This window comes from Notolabrus celidotus, chromosome 23 (genome assembly GCF_009762535.1).
Source record: "Notolabrus celidotus isolate fNotCel1 chromosome 23, fNotCel1.pri, whole genome shotgun sequence".
Lineage (NCBI taxonomy): Eukaryota > Metazoa > Chordata > Actinopteri > Labriformes > Labridae > Notolabrus > Notolabrus celidotus.
Genome location: NC_048294.1, coordinates 18,636,871 through 18,654,089, shown reverse-complemented (window position 1 = coordinate 18,654,089; position 17,219 = coordinate 18,636,871). Strand labels below are relative to the sequence as shown.

The 17,219-nt window shown below is 43.2% G+C and overlaps 1 protein-coding gene across 1 annotated transcript; it reads left to right on the top strand.

Moving 5' to 3' along the window:
* Positions 1 to 1,110: 1,110 nt before the first annotated feature.
* Positions 1,111 to 16,028, top strand: cd99l2 (CD99 molecule-like 2). Its single transcript, XM_034676621.1, has 10 exons — positions 1,111 to 1,332; positions 5,794 to 5,844; positions 6,270 to 6,353; positions 6,689 to 6,796; positions 7,088 to 7,168; positions 8,373 to 8,441; positions 8,576 to 8,623; positions 8,781 to 8,900; positions 9,787 to 9,852; positions 10,569 to 16,028. The coding sequence occupies exons 1-10, from the start codon at positions 1,263 to 1,265 to the stop codon at positions 10,628 to 10,630; spliced, it is 759 nt and encodes a 252-aa protein (XP_034532512.1). The 5' UTR covers positions 1,111 to 1,262; the 3' UTR covers positions 10,631 to 16,028.
* Positions 16,029 to 17,219: the final 1,191 nt, after the last annotated feature.

Here is a 17,219-nt window from a genome sequence, read left to right as displayed (position 1 = left end):
GCTTGCTTTTGAACTACTACAAAAAATTGACATTGAGGATAGGCAACATAATATTTTGTTTTCTGTAATGCTGTTGTGTTTTGCCCTTCAGGGCCCCCATCGGTTACTCTTTATTTAAAACATGATCCTTGCTCTTTGAACAGATATCAGGTCCAATAAAATAATCAAACTCAAACAGACCAGTTTTACCCTTTCCATGTTATACATTACACTTTACACATTACACTTTACACTGTACACTTTACACTTAACACTCCATACTTTATATGTTACACGTCACACTTTATACTTTACAATTTACACTTAACACTACACTGTTTAATTAACACGTTATACCTTAAACTTTACAGTGTTCACTTTACACTTACAATTGTACACTGTTCACTTTACACTTTACAGTCTACATGTTATACCTTACATTTTACACTTTACACATTAAACAATACATGTGACACTTCACACTTTACACTGTTCACTTGACACTTAACACTGTAAACTTTACACTCCATACCTTACACTTTACACTTTATACTTTACACTTTATACTTTACACTGTTCACTTTACACTTCACACTTTACACTTTACACTTTACACTTCACACTTTACACTTCACACTTTACACTGTTCAGTCAACACTGCACACTTTACATGTTACACTTTACACTGGACACTGCACATTTGAGCAGCAACATTCAGCAGACAGCTAGCATCTCTCACATGTCACGCAAAGCGGCCACGCCCCATATTTATTCACTATAATACCCCAAGACAAGACAACCCTTGTTATAAGACAACTTCTACTTTCAAGACTTAGATTCATAAAACTCTTGTTTTTATAAAGAAAGTCATTTCAACATGAAGTAATGATCAAACAAAGTAAAACAAGGTACACCTTTTAGTGAAATCATTTTTTTAAGTCTTTGGATTTTAAGTGGTCACAATTTTTTTTGCTTTATTGTAGTCTGTTTTGACTACAATAAAGTCTGTTTTATTTTGATGTTTAGAAATATTTGATATAAGTTCATTTCACAGTCTGAAATTGACAGCATCACCTGTTCCGTTTCCTGTCTTGTCCGTGCTGCATTTATTTTGAAGGTGCAACCGGAAGCGGCTTTTGGTGGGCGTGTCTCTGTGTGTCATAGTGAACGCCTTGACTGCGGCTTTGCGGTAGCACACCAGTGAAAAGACCGACGACCGGCCCGTTATCCCGCGGCTCACTAAATCCCTGTGTAGCGGCTTCCCGTGTGAACGCAGACCGACCATGGCTAACTCCTCCCGGGGCTCACTGTGCCTGCTGCTCCCGCTGCTGCTGCTGGGCCTCCTGTCGCACGGTGAGTCTTTGTCCCGCACACCCCCCGCACATGTTCTGCCTTTGTGCCGCACCGAGATTCAGGCCTGCAGGCACTTATGGAGCAGACCGAGACATGCTTATTACATGTTTCTTACACCATTTAAACAGATGAGAATCTCTGAAATATAACATGTAGATCTTTTTATTCAGCTTCAGTGTGTATGTGTGTGTTAGTGTGTGTGCGTGTGTGTGTTTCTGCCCATGTGCTCAGACGTGCAGATTTTACAGATGTGCTCAGCTGTAGTGGACTCAGTGATGGTGCATGGTGGACTCAGTGATGGTGCATGCTAGACTCAGTGATGGTGCATGCTAGACTCAGTGATGGTGCATGGTGGATGAAGTGATGGTGAACCTGTCTGGAGTCAAAGGTGTGATTCGGGTGATGATGAGTGGAGGACAGGGTTATCATGCAGAGGCACCACCCACACCCTCTAACCTCTGTCTGTCTGCACCTCAGCTGCACGTGCCAAGCTGATAATGATGTCACTGTGTCTGATGATGAAGATGAAGAGTTAGTCACCTAAATGTGAATAATTCAGGAGAGCATGATTTCAGCCTCTAACAGATGATGTCAGTGTGACAGCAGCAGCATGCAGACACTTCTCAATCTGTTATCAATATATTGATTCTCTATGAAGCCTCACTGATCGATGTCTGATTCAGATTAAAGTCAGTATACTTTAATATTTATGAGTAGCTGGCTCTGTAAATCAGGAATGCTCATTATGCTAATCATATTCTGATGTGTGAATATATTTGGTCGGCTGATGTGGAGGAGCGGCCGGCACGAAGGTTACTCCAATGAAACCTTCATTTACATTACCTGATGCAAGCACACTGACTCAGGTGTGGCCTGAGCTGTGGACTGAGGTTCTGGACTCAGGTGTGGCCTGAGCTGTGGAATGAGGTTCTGGACTCAGGTGTGGCCTGAGCTGTGGACTGAGGTTATGGACTCAGGTGTGGACTGAATGCTCATTACCTCAGAGTTTTTATTTATTATCTGGTAGGTTTTGGTGAATATACGTCTTATTTAGTTGTTGCAGTAATGAACAGCTGCTGGTCACTTGGATCTGTGTGTGTGATGTGCTCTAACGTGTGTGTGCTGCTGTTCCACACATTTCCTCTCTGAGGACAGTGAACTCATGAATACGAGCAGACGTCTCATTCTTGAACCAAAGCTCTGTCGACTTCACTTTGATGAACAATAATCCAGAGTGTGAGTCGTTACATGAGATTATAAAGTCTACATTTTAAGTTTCATCGTAGTTTGAATCTCTGGTCTCGTATTTATGACCTGATATCATCATTTTGTTTGAATCTCTTAACTCTCAGTAATGACTCAGTAATGTTTGAGTCTTGAGGGTTCATGTTTTTTGGACGTTGACCTGAGTCTGTGACCGAGTCAGACAGAGAGATGGACTCATTTCTTTCAGAGGAGAGGAATCATTAAAGGAGTAATCTGAAGGATAAAGAGGAGCGGGCTTCAGTGAAGCTTTAATGTAAGGTCAGAAAATAAAGTAGACATCGATGATCACTTCCTGTTCTTTAAACATGAGCTCAGCGTGTCACATCAAGGAGTCCCAAAGGAGAGCACACACCCCGGCTCAGGACGGTTCCTCCTCCTGGTTATTATTCCTTTATTACAGAGCGAGCATGAGCCCACTGAGAGATGACTTCAGAGTTAATATGAGGCCTGAAGACGCCCACAGATAGAACATGATTAACATGAAACACGTGATCACATGTGGAAATGAGACAGGTCATTGAAACATGCAGTCTACACAGCTGCTTCAGACAGCTTTAACGGACACGCTTGAATCTGTGTATGAAGGGGGATCAGAAAACAGACTGTCAGAGCCTCGGAGAGTAAGAGTCAATATTTATTTATTAAGAACATTAATATGAAGTTAACATTAACATTAGTTAATAATATTAATGTGAAATTTACATTAACATTAGTTAATAACATTAATATGAAGTTAGCGTTAACATTAATTAAAAACATTAATGTGACATTTACATTAACATTAGTTAATAACATTAATGTGAAATTTACATTAACATTAATTAAAAACATTAATGTGACATTTACATTAACATTAGTTAATAATATTAATGTGAAATTTACATTAACATTAGTTAATAACATTAATATGAAGTTAGCGTTAACATTAGTTAATAACATTAATGTGACATTTTCATTAACATTAGTTTGAACCTAAATGTGAATAAACATAAACATTAGTTAGGAACATTAATGTGAAATTAACATTAACACAAGTTAAGAACAGTAATGTGAAGTTAACATTAACACTTGTTAGGAACAGTAATGTGAAGTTAACATTAACACTAGTTAGGAACAGTAATATTAAGTTAACATTAACACAAGTTAGGAACAGTAATGTGAAGTTAACATTAACACAAGATAAGAACAGTAATGTGAAATTAACATTAACACAAGATAAGAACAGTAATATTAAGTTAACATTAACACAAGTTAAGAACAGTAATGTGAAGTTAACATTAACACAAGTTAGAAACAGTAATGTGAAGTTAACATTAACACAAGTTAGAAACAGTAATGTGAAGTTAACATTAACACAAGTTAGAAACAGTAATGTGAAGTTAACACTTATACAAGTTAAGAACAGTAATTTGAAGTTAACATCAACATCAGTAAAGAACAGTAATTTGAAATTAACATTAACATCAGTAAAGAACAGTAATTTGAAATTAACATTAACATCAGTAAAGAATAGTAATCAGAGTAAATGTTTGCTGTCTAAGAGTGGATATGTGTTTAGATGAACGGCCCCCCCCCCCCCCTCTCTCTCTCTCTCTCTCACTATCCCGGGATCAATAAAGTGAAATCTCATCTCAGAGAATCGCTCCACTCATCCTTCTTCAGCTTCCTGTTCCTCTGTTTCTCTTTATGATCATTTAAAGAGTTTATTTTTTTAATAATCAGAAACAGAATGTTCCCTCCTTCAGTTCTTGTGAGTTCAGATTCTGCTCTGGTTTGTGTCACCATATTGATCTTTAACCAGCTGATAGTCAGAGCTGGACTTTGAGCTCAGAGGTTTCTAGAGCTCTGTGAGGAAAACCAGAAAGAGCTCAACCTAAACTTTAAATCTCTCTATGAGAACGATCTCTTCATGTGAAACACACAGACACGCTTCATCGTTCACTGCAGACCCTAAAAACACAGACGGAGAGTGTGTGTGTGTGTTTGTGTGTGTGTGTGTGTGTGTGTGTGTGTGTGTGTGTGTGTGTGTGTGTGTGTGGCTGTGTGTGGCTGTGTGTGTGTGTGTGTGTGTGTATGGCTGTATGGCTGTATGGCTGTATGGCTGTGTATGACTGTATGTGTGTTCACGGGATTAACACACAATGAGTCGACCTTTTGTTTGAGTGCCACAAAGAGAAACTCCAGCGGCACCTCGAACTCTCAACACAACAATCAAAAAACTAGCTCATTATCTGAGCCCTTCAAAATAAAACTAGCTCATTATCTGAGCCCTTCAAAATAAAACTAGCTCATTATCTGAGCCCTTCAAATAAAACTAACTCATTATCTGAGCCCTTCAAAATAAAAGAAGCTCATTATCTGACCAACTAGCATATTATCTGACCCCTTCTAATTTGAACTAGCTGATTATCTGAGATGTTCAAAATTAAACTAACTCATTATCTGACCCCTTCAAAATAAAACTAGCTTATTATCTGACCAACTAGCATATTATCTGAGCCCTTCTAATTTGAACTAGCTCATTATCTGAGCCCTTCAAACAATACTAGCTCATTATTTTAGCCCTTCAATAAAACTAGCTCATTATCTGAGCCCTTCAAAATAAAACTAACTCATTATCTGAGCCCTTCAAAATAAAACTAACTCATTGTCTGAGTCCTTCAAAATAAAACTAGCTCATTATCTGAGCCCTTCAAATAAAACTAACTCATTATCTGACCAACTAGCATGTTATCTGACCCCTTCTAATTTGAACTATCTCAATATCTGAGCCATTCAAATAAAACTAACTCATTATCTAAGCCCTTCAAAATAAAACCAGCTCATTATCTGACCAACTAGCATGTTATCTGAACCCTTCTAATTTGAACTAGCTCATTATCTGAGCCCTTCGAAAAAAAGACTAGCTCATTATATGACCAACTAGCATGTTATCTGAACCCTTCTAATTTGAACTAGCTCATTATCTGAGCCCTTGGGGAAAAAAAAGCCAGCTCCTTTTTGGATCCCTTCATCCTAAAACTGGCTAATTATCTGACCTCTTCAAAATAAAACTAGCTCATTAACTGACCCCTTCAAAGTGTGTATAGTTTTTCGCCTTGTATTTGTGCGTTTACATTTTCTCTCTCTCTCTCTCTCTCTCTCTCTCTCTCTCTCTCTCTCTCTCTCTCTCTCTCTCTCTCTCTCTCTCTGTAGTTCTCTCTCAGGATGGCTTTGACCTGTCTGATGCTATTGAAGACAACCCCTGTGAGTATGATAACACCTCTCACCTGTTTAAATATTAACAGTCTGTTTGTGTTTGTGTGTGTGTGTGTGTGTGTGTGTGTGTGTGTGTGTGTGTGTGTGTGTTTAGTAATAAAGTTAGTACATGCTACTCTAAGACTGCGAACAGGAGGATTAGCCCCGCCACCTCCGCAGGACCATGTCCAGACAGTGATGTAACACTGACATCTATCTATCTATCTATCTATCTATCTATCTATCTATCTATCTATCTATCTATCTATCTATCTATCTATCTATCTATCTATCTATCATTATTGCCCCACTCTGGACACCAACCTGAGGTGTGACCAGGTTGTTAAGAATAAATCTCTGTTGTTGTGAATTTAGACCAATCAGACAGAAGTCTTTGAAACAGCCGGGTGATAAACATCTCTCTCTCACTGCAGCGACTCCAACACCAAAACCTGCAGCACCTGCAGCACCTGCAGCACCTGCAGGAGGAGCAGGGGGGGCAGGTGGAACAGGAGGAGGTAAGAACCATATGTGCTCATTTAATCATTATGTCATGCTAACATACAATAAAAGAGTTAGAGATTAGTATTCTGATTGTTCTGTGGAGCCAGAAGTGACCATTTATGGAGAGGGGGTGGAGCTAGAGAGGAGTCAGGGGTCCCTCGCTCCTCTGTAGCTCCACCCACTCTCACAGATACGGTCACTTCCTGCTCAGTTACCGGCTACAGCTAGCTCTTAAATCAGCTGAGAAGTAGGACCACACTTCATGGATTGTGTACAGGCCTGTGGTCGCCCCCTGCTGGACATCAGGGAGAATGCAGGTTAAAGACAGTTCTGTAAATGTTCTCTGCAGATCTGGATCTGGAAGATTTCTTTAAAGACATCGTCACCACGAAAGCTCCGCCCAAAGTTGTCCCTAAAGCCCCCACTAAAGCCCCCGCAAAGCCCAAACCCAAACCAGGTGAGACACACCTTCACAACTGGTCCTGCAGCTGTGCCTGAGCGTATCATTTACCCTGCGTTATATGACCCTCTGTTTTCATTTACTCTGAATGAAATCTGTCCTTTTGTTTGATCTACATCTCTCTAACCTTATTAACCTTCATGTTTTATCAGTAACCTGCTCTTCATTTTATCAGTTGATTAAGTAATCCAGATTTCTTTGTGTGGATTGAGTTGTTTCTCAGTTTGACCTCCTTTGTTTCTTTCCTTGTGCATGACGAATGACCCCTGACCTTTGACCTGCTCTCAGCTGCTGATGGGTTTGACCTGGCTGATGCTTTGGACCCCAACAATGACATTGGTGTGAAGGATAAGAACAAGGGACAGGGAGGTGGGTGTCAGGATCAGAGCTTGTGAATTGAATATTACATTCAAGGTTATTCATTCTGTGTGTGTGGCGTATTCAGAGTCAGTGTAGAGGACAGAGATGTTCACTGATCCACCAACAAGAAGCTTTGTGACCCGAAATCTGCTCAGAAGAACCTGTCTGCGTTAACTTTATTTAACCCCCAAAAACATAAAGTGCAACGTCTGTTAAATTCAGAGGTGTAACGGGAAAACCAAAGACACCAAAAATCAACAAACAACAAAGACAACACGTGAAAAAGAAAAACACAAAGGTTTTAAAGTGTGGACTGAGCCAAATGAAAGAAGTCAACAAACAAATCAAGGCCTGAAGAACCAGCACTCTAAGACCAAACATAAACCTAAAGAATGCTCTCCGTCATGAGCCTGAACTCTTTGTGTTCACTTTAAACATCTGAAGAGAAAAGGAAGCTGATTATCTCAAACAGAGAAAAACACAGTCTGCTGTGTGACACGTGTTTCAGTGTTTAATGCAGAGAGAAATGTGTGAGGAATAAAGAGACATGTTGTTTGGAGCTTCAGAGGATCTTAATGAGACTCCTTCAGAGTGCTCACAGAGGGAGCTCTTTGTTTCCTCTGTCCTCATCGTCTCCTCTCGTCCTCTCACACAGGGGCTCTGTTATCTGATTCAGATAAATCACAGTTATAATACAGTTATATTACTGATATTTTACAGTCAAATTACAGTCACCTTACAGTTACTTCAGCTGTCAGGTGATATAATAACTGAGCCCTCTGAGAGCTCTCTGCAGTTTGCTCTTGTGTTGTATCTGATTGTGGAACAGAGCTGTCGGCATCTTTCTCTGTTGCACAGAGCTGAGCTGTAAGCTCTCATCCTGACGGCACTGGCATCTCAAATTCAGATGCTGAGCTGGATGAAGAGAGACACTTCTAACCTCTGTAGTGATGTCGATTAGTAACGGATGTGACATACAGCTTCCTCTCAGGAGCAGCACGAGAAACACAAACATGAGTAACAGCTCCTGACGTCTCCAGCGCTCTGAACAGAGAATGAAGAGTTTGTATTTCAGTCAGACTTTAAATCGTCGAGTGAGCCTCAGGTGTAACATGTTGGTGGACTTCATGTGAGGGGATAGTTACCTGCTGAGTGTCACGTGCTCCTGATGCAGACTTCTCCCTCCCTCAGCTGACGTCTGTTTCTTCTTCAGGTGGATTCTCTGACAGCGACCTGAGCGACGTCGGCAAAGACGACTCCTACAAACCCGACAAAGGCAAAGGTGATCATGTTAACCTGTTTACATCATCTATGATGTCATAGCAGAGACCCTGCAGCAGACACAGGTGTGAACAAGTGTGCTCCTGTGTGTGTGTGTGTGTGTGTGTGTGTGTGTGTGTGTGTTTTTTTTTCCAGGTGGAATAGGAGACAGAGATCAGATCGATCAGTACGACGACAACAATGGTGAGTTCATCACACACACACACACACATACACACACACAAACACATAAATACAAAGTTTTCAAATTCCCACACAGCTGTCTCTGAGATAGCCGTTGATCTTTGTGTGTGTGTGTGTGTGTGTGTGTGTGTGTGTGTGTGTGTGTGTGTGTGAAAAGAGACCACAGCTGAGGTTGGAACCATCGCAGGTATAGCAAGTGCGGTTGTCATGGCGTTGGTGGGAGCAGTGAGCAGCTACATCTCGTACCAGAAGAAGAAACTGTGCTTCGGGATCCAACGTGAGTCACAACACACACACACACATAAAAATGAGTACTCACACACAACTGGTACAGTCCTGCTCAGTCACAGTGGTATAGTCCTGCTCAGTCACAGTGGTATAGTCCTGCTCAGTCACAGTGGTATAGTCCTGCTCAGTCACAGTGGTATAGTCCTGCTCAGTCACAGTGGTATAGTCCTGCTCAGTCACAGTGGTATAGTCCTGCTCAGTCACAGTGGTATAGTCCTGCTCAGTCACAGTGGTACAGTCCTGCTCAGTCACAGTGGTATAGTCCTGCTCAGTCACAGTTGTATAGTCCTGCTCAGTCACAGTGGTATAGTGAGATGACTCTGTTATATGTGGTGGGAGCAGTTTGTGTTTCAGGTTTAGTAGTTCTGATGTCTGAAACTTTCTCGATTTGGTTTGGACCAGCAACTGTGCGCTGTTTCCAGGAAGAGCTCCTCGTTATCACAGCGAGCTCCTGAGTCTGGCTGCAGACCTCAAAAGCTGATGGTCAGCAAACCATTTCAAACCACTGACAGCACTCAGAGTTCATGCTCACCACAGCAGCGTGTGAGTTTTCTAATGTAGTTCAGTGTGTCATATTTCCTCTGCATCACTCTGACCACCAATCAGCTCACAGGACAGTCTGATCATAGTAAAAACACAGAGTTAGTGCTCTTCATTAAACCTCTGCAACGTGAGGACTGAAGCAGGCCCTACGCTCACTGACTCTGTGATGATGGTGATCACAGAGTCAGGTGTTAAAGGAGTGATGAAGGTTTCACATCGAGGAGCTCTATCTATCTAAAGAGAGAGGGGGAGAGAGAGAGCAGTACTTAACAATGCTAAAAGCTAACAGTGATATGATTCATGATGCTCACAGAGTGTGTTTGTCTCCACAGAGAGTCTGAACACTGACATGGTGAAGGCTGAGAACCCCGAGGCCGTAGTCGCAACAGAGCCGCAAGGTAACACACACCTTTACTCCACAAATCTACTCACATCCTCTTACATCTACTCATTCTGTTCTGGGACTTCCCTGCCCTTCTATCTGCCTATGAGAATGCAAAAGCCTGAGGCGGGGGGAGCACACCTCCCCTCTCTTTCATGTGCATACCTGAAAAAGACAAGGCAGGGAGAGCAGCAGCAAAGACCGTATTTCTTAGTAGTATTTTCCGTGATCGATCTTTGGAAATGTTAACGATTAATTATCGTTGATCGTTAACATTGGTAAATGTGCTTGTGGAGACCTGTCACTCCGCTGCAGCCCCCGGCTGAGCGTCTCTGCTGTGTGCAGTCAGCTGATTCACGTCAAAACATGCTTTAAACTTAAAACACCTGTTATGCTCATCTCAACTAGTGACGAGAGAGCAGCGTAAGAGACTTAATGATGTCGAATAGAACAAACATTTTAATGTCTCCTGATTGGATGTGTAGATGTAATCTGTTGAGCTGTCAGCTGATAGGGGCTAGTGTTAGATCAGCTGATGCTCTGTGGGCGGAGCTTAACTTTGTGGCCTGCCTGAACTAAGTCTTCGCTCAATTTATGATGCAATATTCACACAAACCGGTCTGCATCCACTCCATGATAAACCATCAGTTCTACCTGGTCCACCTGGTCCACCTGGCGCACCTGGTGCACCTGTTTCTTCTTTAACATGTGTTTTTGTTTTTGTCTCCTCAGTTCAGCAGACTCTCCTGGAGCCGGCCAGCGCTGAACCCCCCACTGAAGAGAACCCTGTGTAACACACACATACAGACAAACACACACCTACACACACTAAACCCTCACCTTAACCCCCCCCCCCCCCCCCCCCCCCCCCCCCACACACACACACACACACACACACACACACACACACACACACACACACACACACACACAGTCATGCTGCAGTGCAGTCCATCTGTCCTGTTGCATTTCTGTTCTGTTGCTGCAGCTCTGTGCTGCAGAGGTTGATGGGATTTGTAGTCCTCTGAGCTGAATGTGAACACATTTCCTCCTCAGCTGTAAACATGGCCGACTGTATGACACCTTGCCAAACGTTTGTGTAAATAGTAATTTATTGCTTCCTGTTTGAACACCTCTGAAAGTCTCAGCTTAGCGTTAGCCGGAGTGTTCATGTAGCATTTAGCTCCGGACACACAGAGACGTTTAAACAAGCTAACAGTGATTAATCATGTTTGTGTGTGCTCGTCCGTCAGGAGTCATGTTCAGTAATCTAGATTAGCGCTCCGATATATTGGATTACAGGACGTTGATGAGATTAACGGAGTGTGATCCTGCAGAGCGGCTCCTGAGGGGTCTTTAAGACACGCCCTCTCTTCTTCTTCTCTTTATTTGAGTGAATGGTTTTGTGTTTTTTCAGCAGGGTCTCGTTGATAGAGATAAGTTTCCCTTGTTGATGCTCAGATGGATCATTGACGCTGCTCTGTTGATAGAACCACTGAGCCACCTGTTCGGTTTGATCCCCACAGGTGGATCACAGTCCTGTAGCTCTGATTGAACTTGTGTAATACTGTGATTTTAATGAGTGTAAATGGTCAGATTATGACACTTCTATGGGATTAAAATATGAATCTGAGGGCAGAGCACCTCCTCATAGAGCTGAAGATCAAACAATGACGACTTTAAACAATCTGAATGTCCATCAAACCAAAAGAGAACAAGCAACGTGTCCTTCTTTAGACTGCGGAGAGAACTCTGACCTTAAACAGGTGAGACAGGCTCTGACAGGTAACTGTAGTCATGTGACCATAACGTCACGAGCACGTCGTCCTCATATCTTAATGTACAAAGTTGCCTTATTCACGTTTGGATCTTTTTTGCAGTGAAGAAAGGCGTCTCCTTACAACCTGTGACTTTTTATAGTGTAAATAATCTGATGTTTGAAGATAGAGTAGCCTCTGTGTTTCAGCCTTTAATGCCCATGATGAAGAAGATTGTCTTTCTCCAAAGTGAGCCAGCGTCTCTAAAGACGGACCCGAAAAGAGAAACAAGAAGAAGGAAGTCATAAAATCTGAAGGCTGAGATTTAAATTCAGCCGATGTGATTCTGAAATTGAGAGTGAAGCCAAAAGACACTCGATGTAGCGTAAATGAAGCAGCTGAACTTTGATTAAAAAAAGCACTTTTCTTTGTGTGTGAAATGAACCTGAGAGTAAAGTCAGAGGCAGGAGAAGCTCTCTCAGGAGGAGGCCACTCAGAGGCTCATAAACTTAAAGATACTTACAAGCTAATAATCTTCCTGTTTGCGTTGTTGTGTTAGCTTTGAGTTGTTAGCGTGTACAGATAAACTTTGCTGTTTTAACTCCACTTAGACATTTCCTACAGGAGAGAGAGACCTGAGAGTTCACCTCTGACTCCTTTTCTAACTTAGAGACCAAAACGTTTAACCCCGAAACTGAGACTGACAAAGTAAGTTACCCTGTGGAGCCGCACAGTGCAGTTCCTCCAGTGTCCACAAGAGGCCTATGTTAAACTCCTGTTAGCTGTCCTTATGCTAATATTCCCTATCAATACTGCCAGCTTCGATCAGGCAGTGGAATAGTATGAAAGGAAGACGCACCTTTTCGCTGTGTTCAGTGATCAACTCCACAAGGCAGCTTTACCCAAGTCCTGAAGACGGACTCAAAGATTGAATCAGAAACGTGCACTTTAAAAACTTTCTCCTTGAGGAAGTGTGGATTTGGATTTTTGTGCAATCATGAAAAGTTTTCCCATTTATAAGAGAAGCGTCCCGTTTTAAGGAGTGATGATTGGCTGCAGGACGGAGACGTGAGGATCGGTTGGTCCAAGTTGAGATTAAACTCTTTTTCAGACGTAGACGTGTGCTTTAGCTGTGTAGATTGAGTTAGCCGCCGTCGTTAGCTTTAGGATGTTGAATCGTGTCGAGGAGTGCTTTGAGAGTCGTATGGTGTACAGATCGTTGTGAGCAGTTCAGTGTTCGTGTTATTAGCAGAGCAGCAGTATGCTCAGTATTAATCTCTACTCTTTAGTGTGTGCGTGCGTGTGTGTGTGTGTGTGTGTGTTTACACTCTTCACTTGCTCTTTTTACACTTTGTACCTGACTTCACTTTTGCTAAAATTTTGCTGAACTTTTTGTAGATAGTCTGAGCTTCCTGTGCAGTGAGCTTGTTCCTGCTGGTTGGACTCCTGGAGTCAGGTGTGATGCTTTGAGCTGAGTCTGGGATCCTCCACTCTTCCTCTCCTGTCTGATATCCAGTCCGTCGGCCGTTCTGCTCGGAGAGGAGGGGAGAGTAATGCAACGATCATGTTGGAGGGCAGTGTCGGGACAAATCATGAACTGGGTTTGATCCCCGGTTTAAAGTCTGCTGCATGCTGGCTCGTCTGCACGGTCTGCTCCTGCTGATCATTCCTTTTTATATTTTCATTCAACTTTTAAAGATAAAGATTCATGACCTCCGTTTTTAAAACCTGAGAGTATCCTTACATTTCTTAAAGATCCTGAACTTTCACAAAACTCTGTAGAAGTTCTTCAGCACAGTCAGACCCTCGGCCCCGTGGAGTGATCTCAGCTGGTCCTTGTACCTGAGAACACCTGGTGAGGCACCACTGTCCTGGTCTCTAGCTCTGGGTTTCCTTTAGCTCAAAGATCCCTCTCCTAAAACACTGCAGACCAGAGGACCGAGGAACTCGGAACTCTCTGATATGGTGCTAGAAGCAACCAAAACCTGTGACATGATCGCTGCATACTCACTGAGTCTGACGGAGCAGTCTGTCCCTGCAGAGTCTGTACCTGCAGACCATTTACCTGCAGAGCCGGTACCTTCAGAGTGAAGGTGTGGAGGATTCTGGGTCTCGGCTCTTGGAGTGGATGGGTTGAAACTGTCTTGTTGTCCTGTGTTATTGCAGATACTGGGGGAGGGGGGGGGGGGGGGGGGGGGGGGGGGGGGGGGGGGGGGGATGAGCTGTAAACAGTGTTCAGGTCTACAGAACAACACGTTGCTGCACAGTCCTACTTGAAGACCTCCTCTGGTCTCCTCTTTGTTGCCTTGGAAAGCATCTGCTTCTTCATCTGATCCTCTGAGACACTCCTCCTCTCAAAGTCCTGATACGTACAGCTGGTCTTCTTTAACCTCAGAGATCCTCGGGGCCCCTGTCTTTAACCACAGACCCTGTGCCACAGTTTGAAGGGCCTACACAGTGAACACCGAGCACCTGGTCCTCTGCATGTCTCCTGAACTGATTCTCTGCCTGACCCATACATAGACTAGTTTACCTGTCCTGGATCTGATCCAATTAAACCAGAGAGATCAGAAAGCTACAGGGGGTCCCAAAAAGTTTAACTTACAATCTAAATGAATCCACCGGGACACAACCTAGAAGACTTAAATCTGGATCTAGACTTATGTATACTCTCAGGTGGATCGGGTCTCCAGTGGTGGTTGGACTTGAAACCTGCATTGGGTTTTGCGGTCGCCTGCTCGTGACTATGAGAGTCTCAGCTGTGTGTCCTTGTCTGAGAGACCCAGTGTGTCCTGAACCAGATGTCAGTAACCCGACAGGTCTCTGGGGTGACAAGGTGGGGAGCTGAAACCTCCTCTGATTGGTTGTAGAGCTGGGTGACGGAGGTTTAGCAGTTTAACGGTGTCTGAGCATTCAGGACGATGAGGGGGGGGGGGGGGTGTGACAGGAGGATCTTCTCACCGTGTCAGAGTCCTGCATGAAACCCTCTCTGCCCGTCAGCTGTACTTAAAAGGTGCTCCTCTCTTTGCCTTATACCTGCACTGTCCCTCAGGGACGACCACAGAAATCACCTAACACCCGTCGCTGCACCTGAGCGAGAGCAGCGCCCTCCACCTTCGGCTCCTGCGGTGGTGTTTAGTGGTCAGGACTGACAGGGGAGGGCGTGCAGTCGAGCTCGGATGGAGAGCTGAACTTCACCTCAGTCAAACTTCAAACCTTTCTGCTCGATGAATGTACGAAACATGAAGCAAAAACCTTTGGCTGTAGCAAAAACAATTTCACCAAAGACACTGCGTGGACCGAAGCCGCCTCGAACTGACTGTTAGGGGGGACAGGATGAAACCAGGCCTTAAGTCTGAACCTAGAACAGTCTGATGATGATGATCAGGTGATGAAGAGTAGGAATGTTTTCATGCGCACCTGATGTGGTGAAGTTTGATCACAGTGCTCACTCAGACATACTGCTGGGCTCTGATTGGCTCTTTGAGCGTCGATGCTGCTCTTAGATTCACTGCGCAGGTGTTAGCTCACCTGCAGACTAACGCCGTGTCGTGTCAGGGTTTGAGGAGCTGGATTCTGTGGTGGTGAAGTCTTTAGTCGTGGTCAGTCTGAAGGCGTGATGCATGGAGTCACATGATGAGGTCCTGGACGAGCACTGAGCGTGCTAACAGGACAGCCTCTCCAAGGCGAGTCTGTAATCCATCCGGTCTGTATTACAGGGATCACCAATCAAACCGCCTCTGGACGCTGCAGCAGAAGCAGAAGACACGCCCCCTGATAGATACAGCGTTGTGATTGGCCTCACCTGAAACACTGCATTGTGCACACAAGGTCTGTACATGGCGGTATAACTTTGTAATGACACACCTGCAGAGCATCAGGTGCCTGAGCATGAAGCTACCCTGAGAGTCCTACCCCTATTACCCACAATGCATCTCAGTACCACCAATCTTTAAGACCTGTGGTCGCTGCTTTGAGCCTGTGCAGAGCTGAAGAGTCAGTGTCTGATATAATTAGCCTGTTGGCATGTTGCTAAAACTGCCTGCTGTCCAGACTTGAGCTGGGACTTGTAATTTGATAACAGACTGCTGTGTGACTTCTTCTGAGTGTGTGTCCTGTTTGAAATCTTACTTCCTGTCACTGTGAGGTGCAAAACCAGCCAGACACCTGAGACCTTGCCCTCTGACCCCACCCCCTGGGTGAGGTGTGTCTCTGCATACAGCACATACACACCTGCCAACCCCCCCAGTGTCCTGCCTCACACACCTTGATGCATGCTTTCCCTACATACTGTATTTATACTCTTTTTCTGACAACTGAATGTTGGACAGTTTTCTCTGCTGGAGGTGTTGATGATCGTGAACTCTGCTTTCTGTATGAAACATGTTACTGATACCTGTTACTAATAACAACCAATAAAACCTGTGAAAGACAACACGGTTTTTATTTACAGGTACAACACATCATGGCTCAGGTGTGCTGCGTTTCACATCAGTACACATATAATGACAGTAAACATGGTCACATGACACAGGTAGGCAGGTCACATGACACAGGTAGGCAGGTCACATGACACAGGTAGGCAGGAAGTGAGGTGAAAGTTATCAGTAATCATTGACATCACAGCGTTACACACAGAAGGATCAGATGAACAGGTCAGAAATAACCCGGGCTAATATGTTAGCCACATTAAAATAATCCAGAGTATCTTAATCTTAATAATCCAGATTAAGATAATCTTGATTATCTACACCCAGATTAAATTGGTCTGGATTATGATGATCCAGATTTTGTTATCTAGTTTACTTTGTCTTGTTTTGCATCAACCTGATGCAAATCCAGATTATGAGCTCTAAAACGAGACTACATACTTTGTCCATAGGGGGCGCCAATGTCCCTTAAACAGATCATCACATGAGCTTTATTCCAGTGTTTAATCTGACGCAGTAACACTGAGGTTATGTTCCCGTCTCTAGATAATCTCTCCTTAATCAGATTAAATCTGTTTATAAACTTTGATAAAAATATCTTCAGGATCATTCAATCATAAACTTTAGTTTTATACGTCTTTTTTTTTCTTCTTTTTTTTTTACAGATTATCGGGATTAGCTGATTGTTTAGAAGAAACTCTTTGAGCACTTTAAAGGTCCCTGAACTCGTCCAGGTGATTGTCAGGTAAACAAGCAAACACCTGGTTAATACTGGCAGTGACAGACAAACATTATAAAGGAGAAGTACACCCGTTCAGACAGCCAGGGGTGTTTAAACAGAGGACAGGTAGAAACACTCTGTAACCAATCACTGGTCAGGTAAAGACCAAACACACATCAACAATCTGCTCCCGTTCAATTCAGCACTGCAGACACCGGCAGACCAACACTGATAGATTAATAGCAATAATAATAAGTAATAATAAATAATAATAATAATAAAAACAATAATAATAATACTTACTATAATTAATGAGAGTATCATAATTATAAAAACATAACAATAATAAACACGCACAGGTGTTCAGTAACTCCTGTCACTCTGATTCTAAAGGTTAAAATCAGCACAGAGAGGATCTGTGGAGGCGACACGATGAAGGAAGGAAGGCAGCATCCCTGTCTGAGGACACACTTGG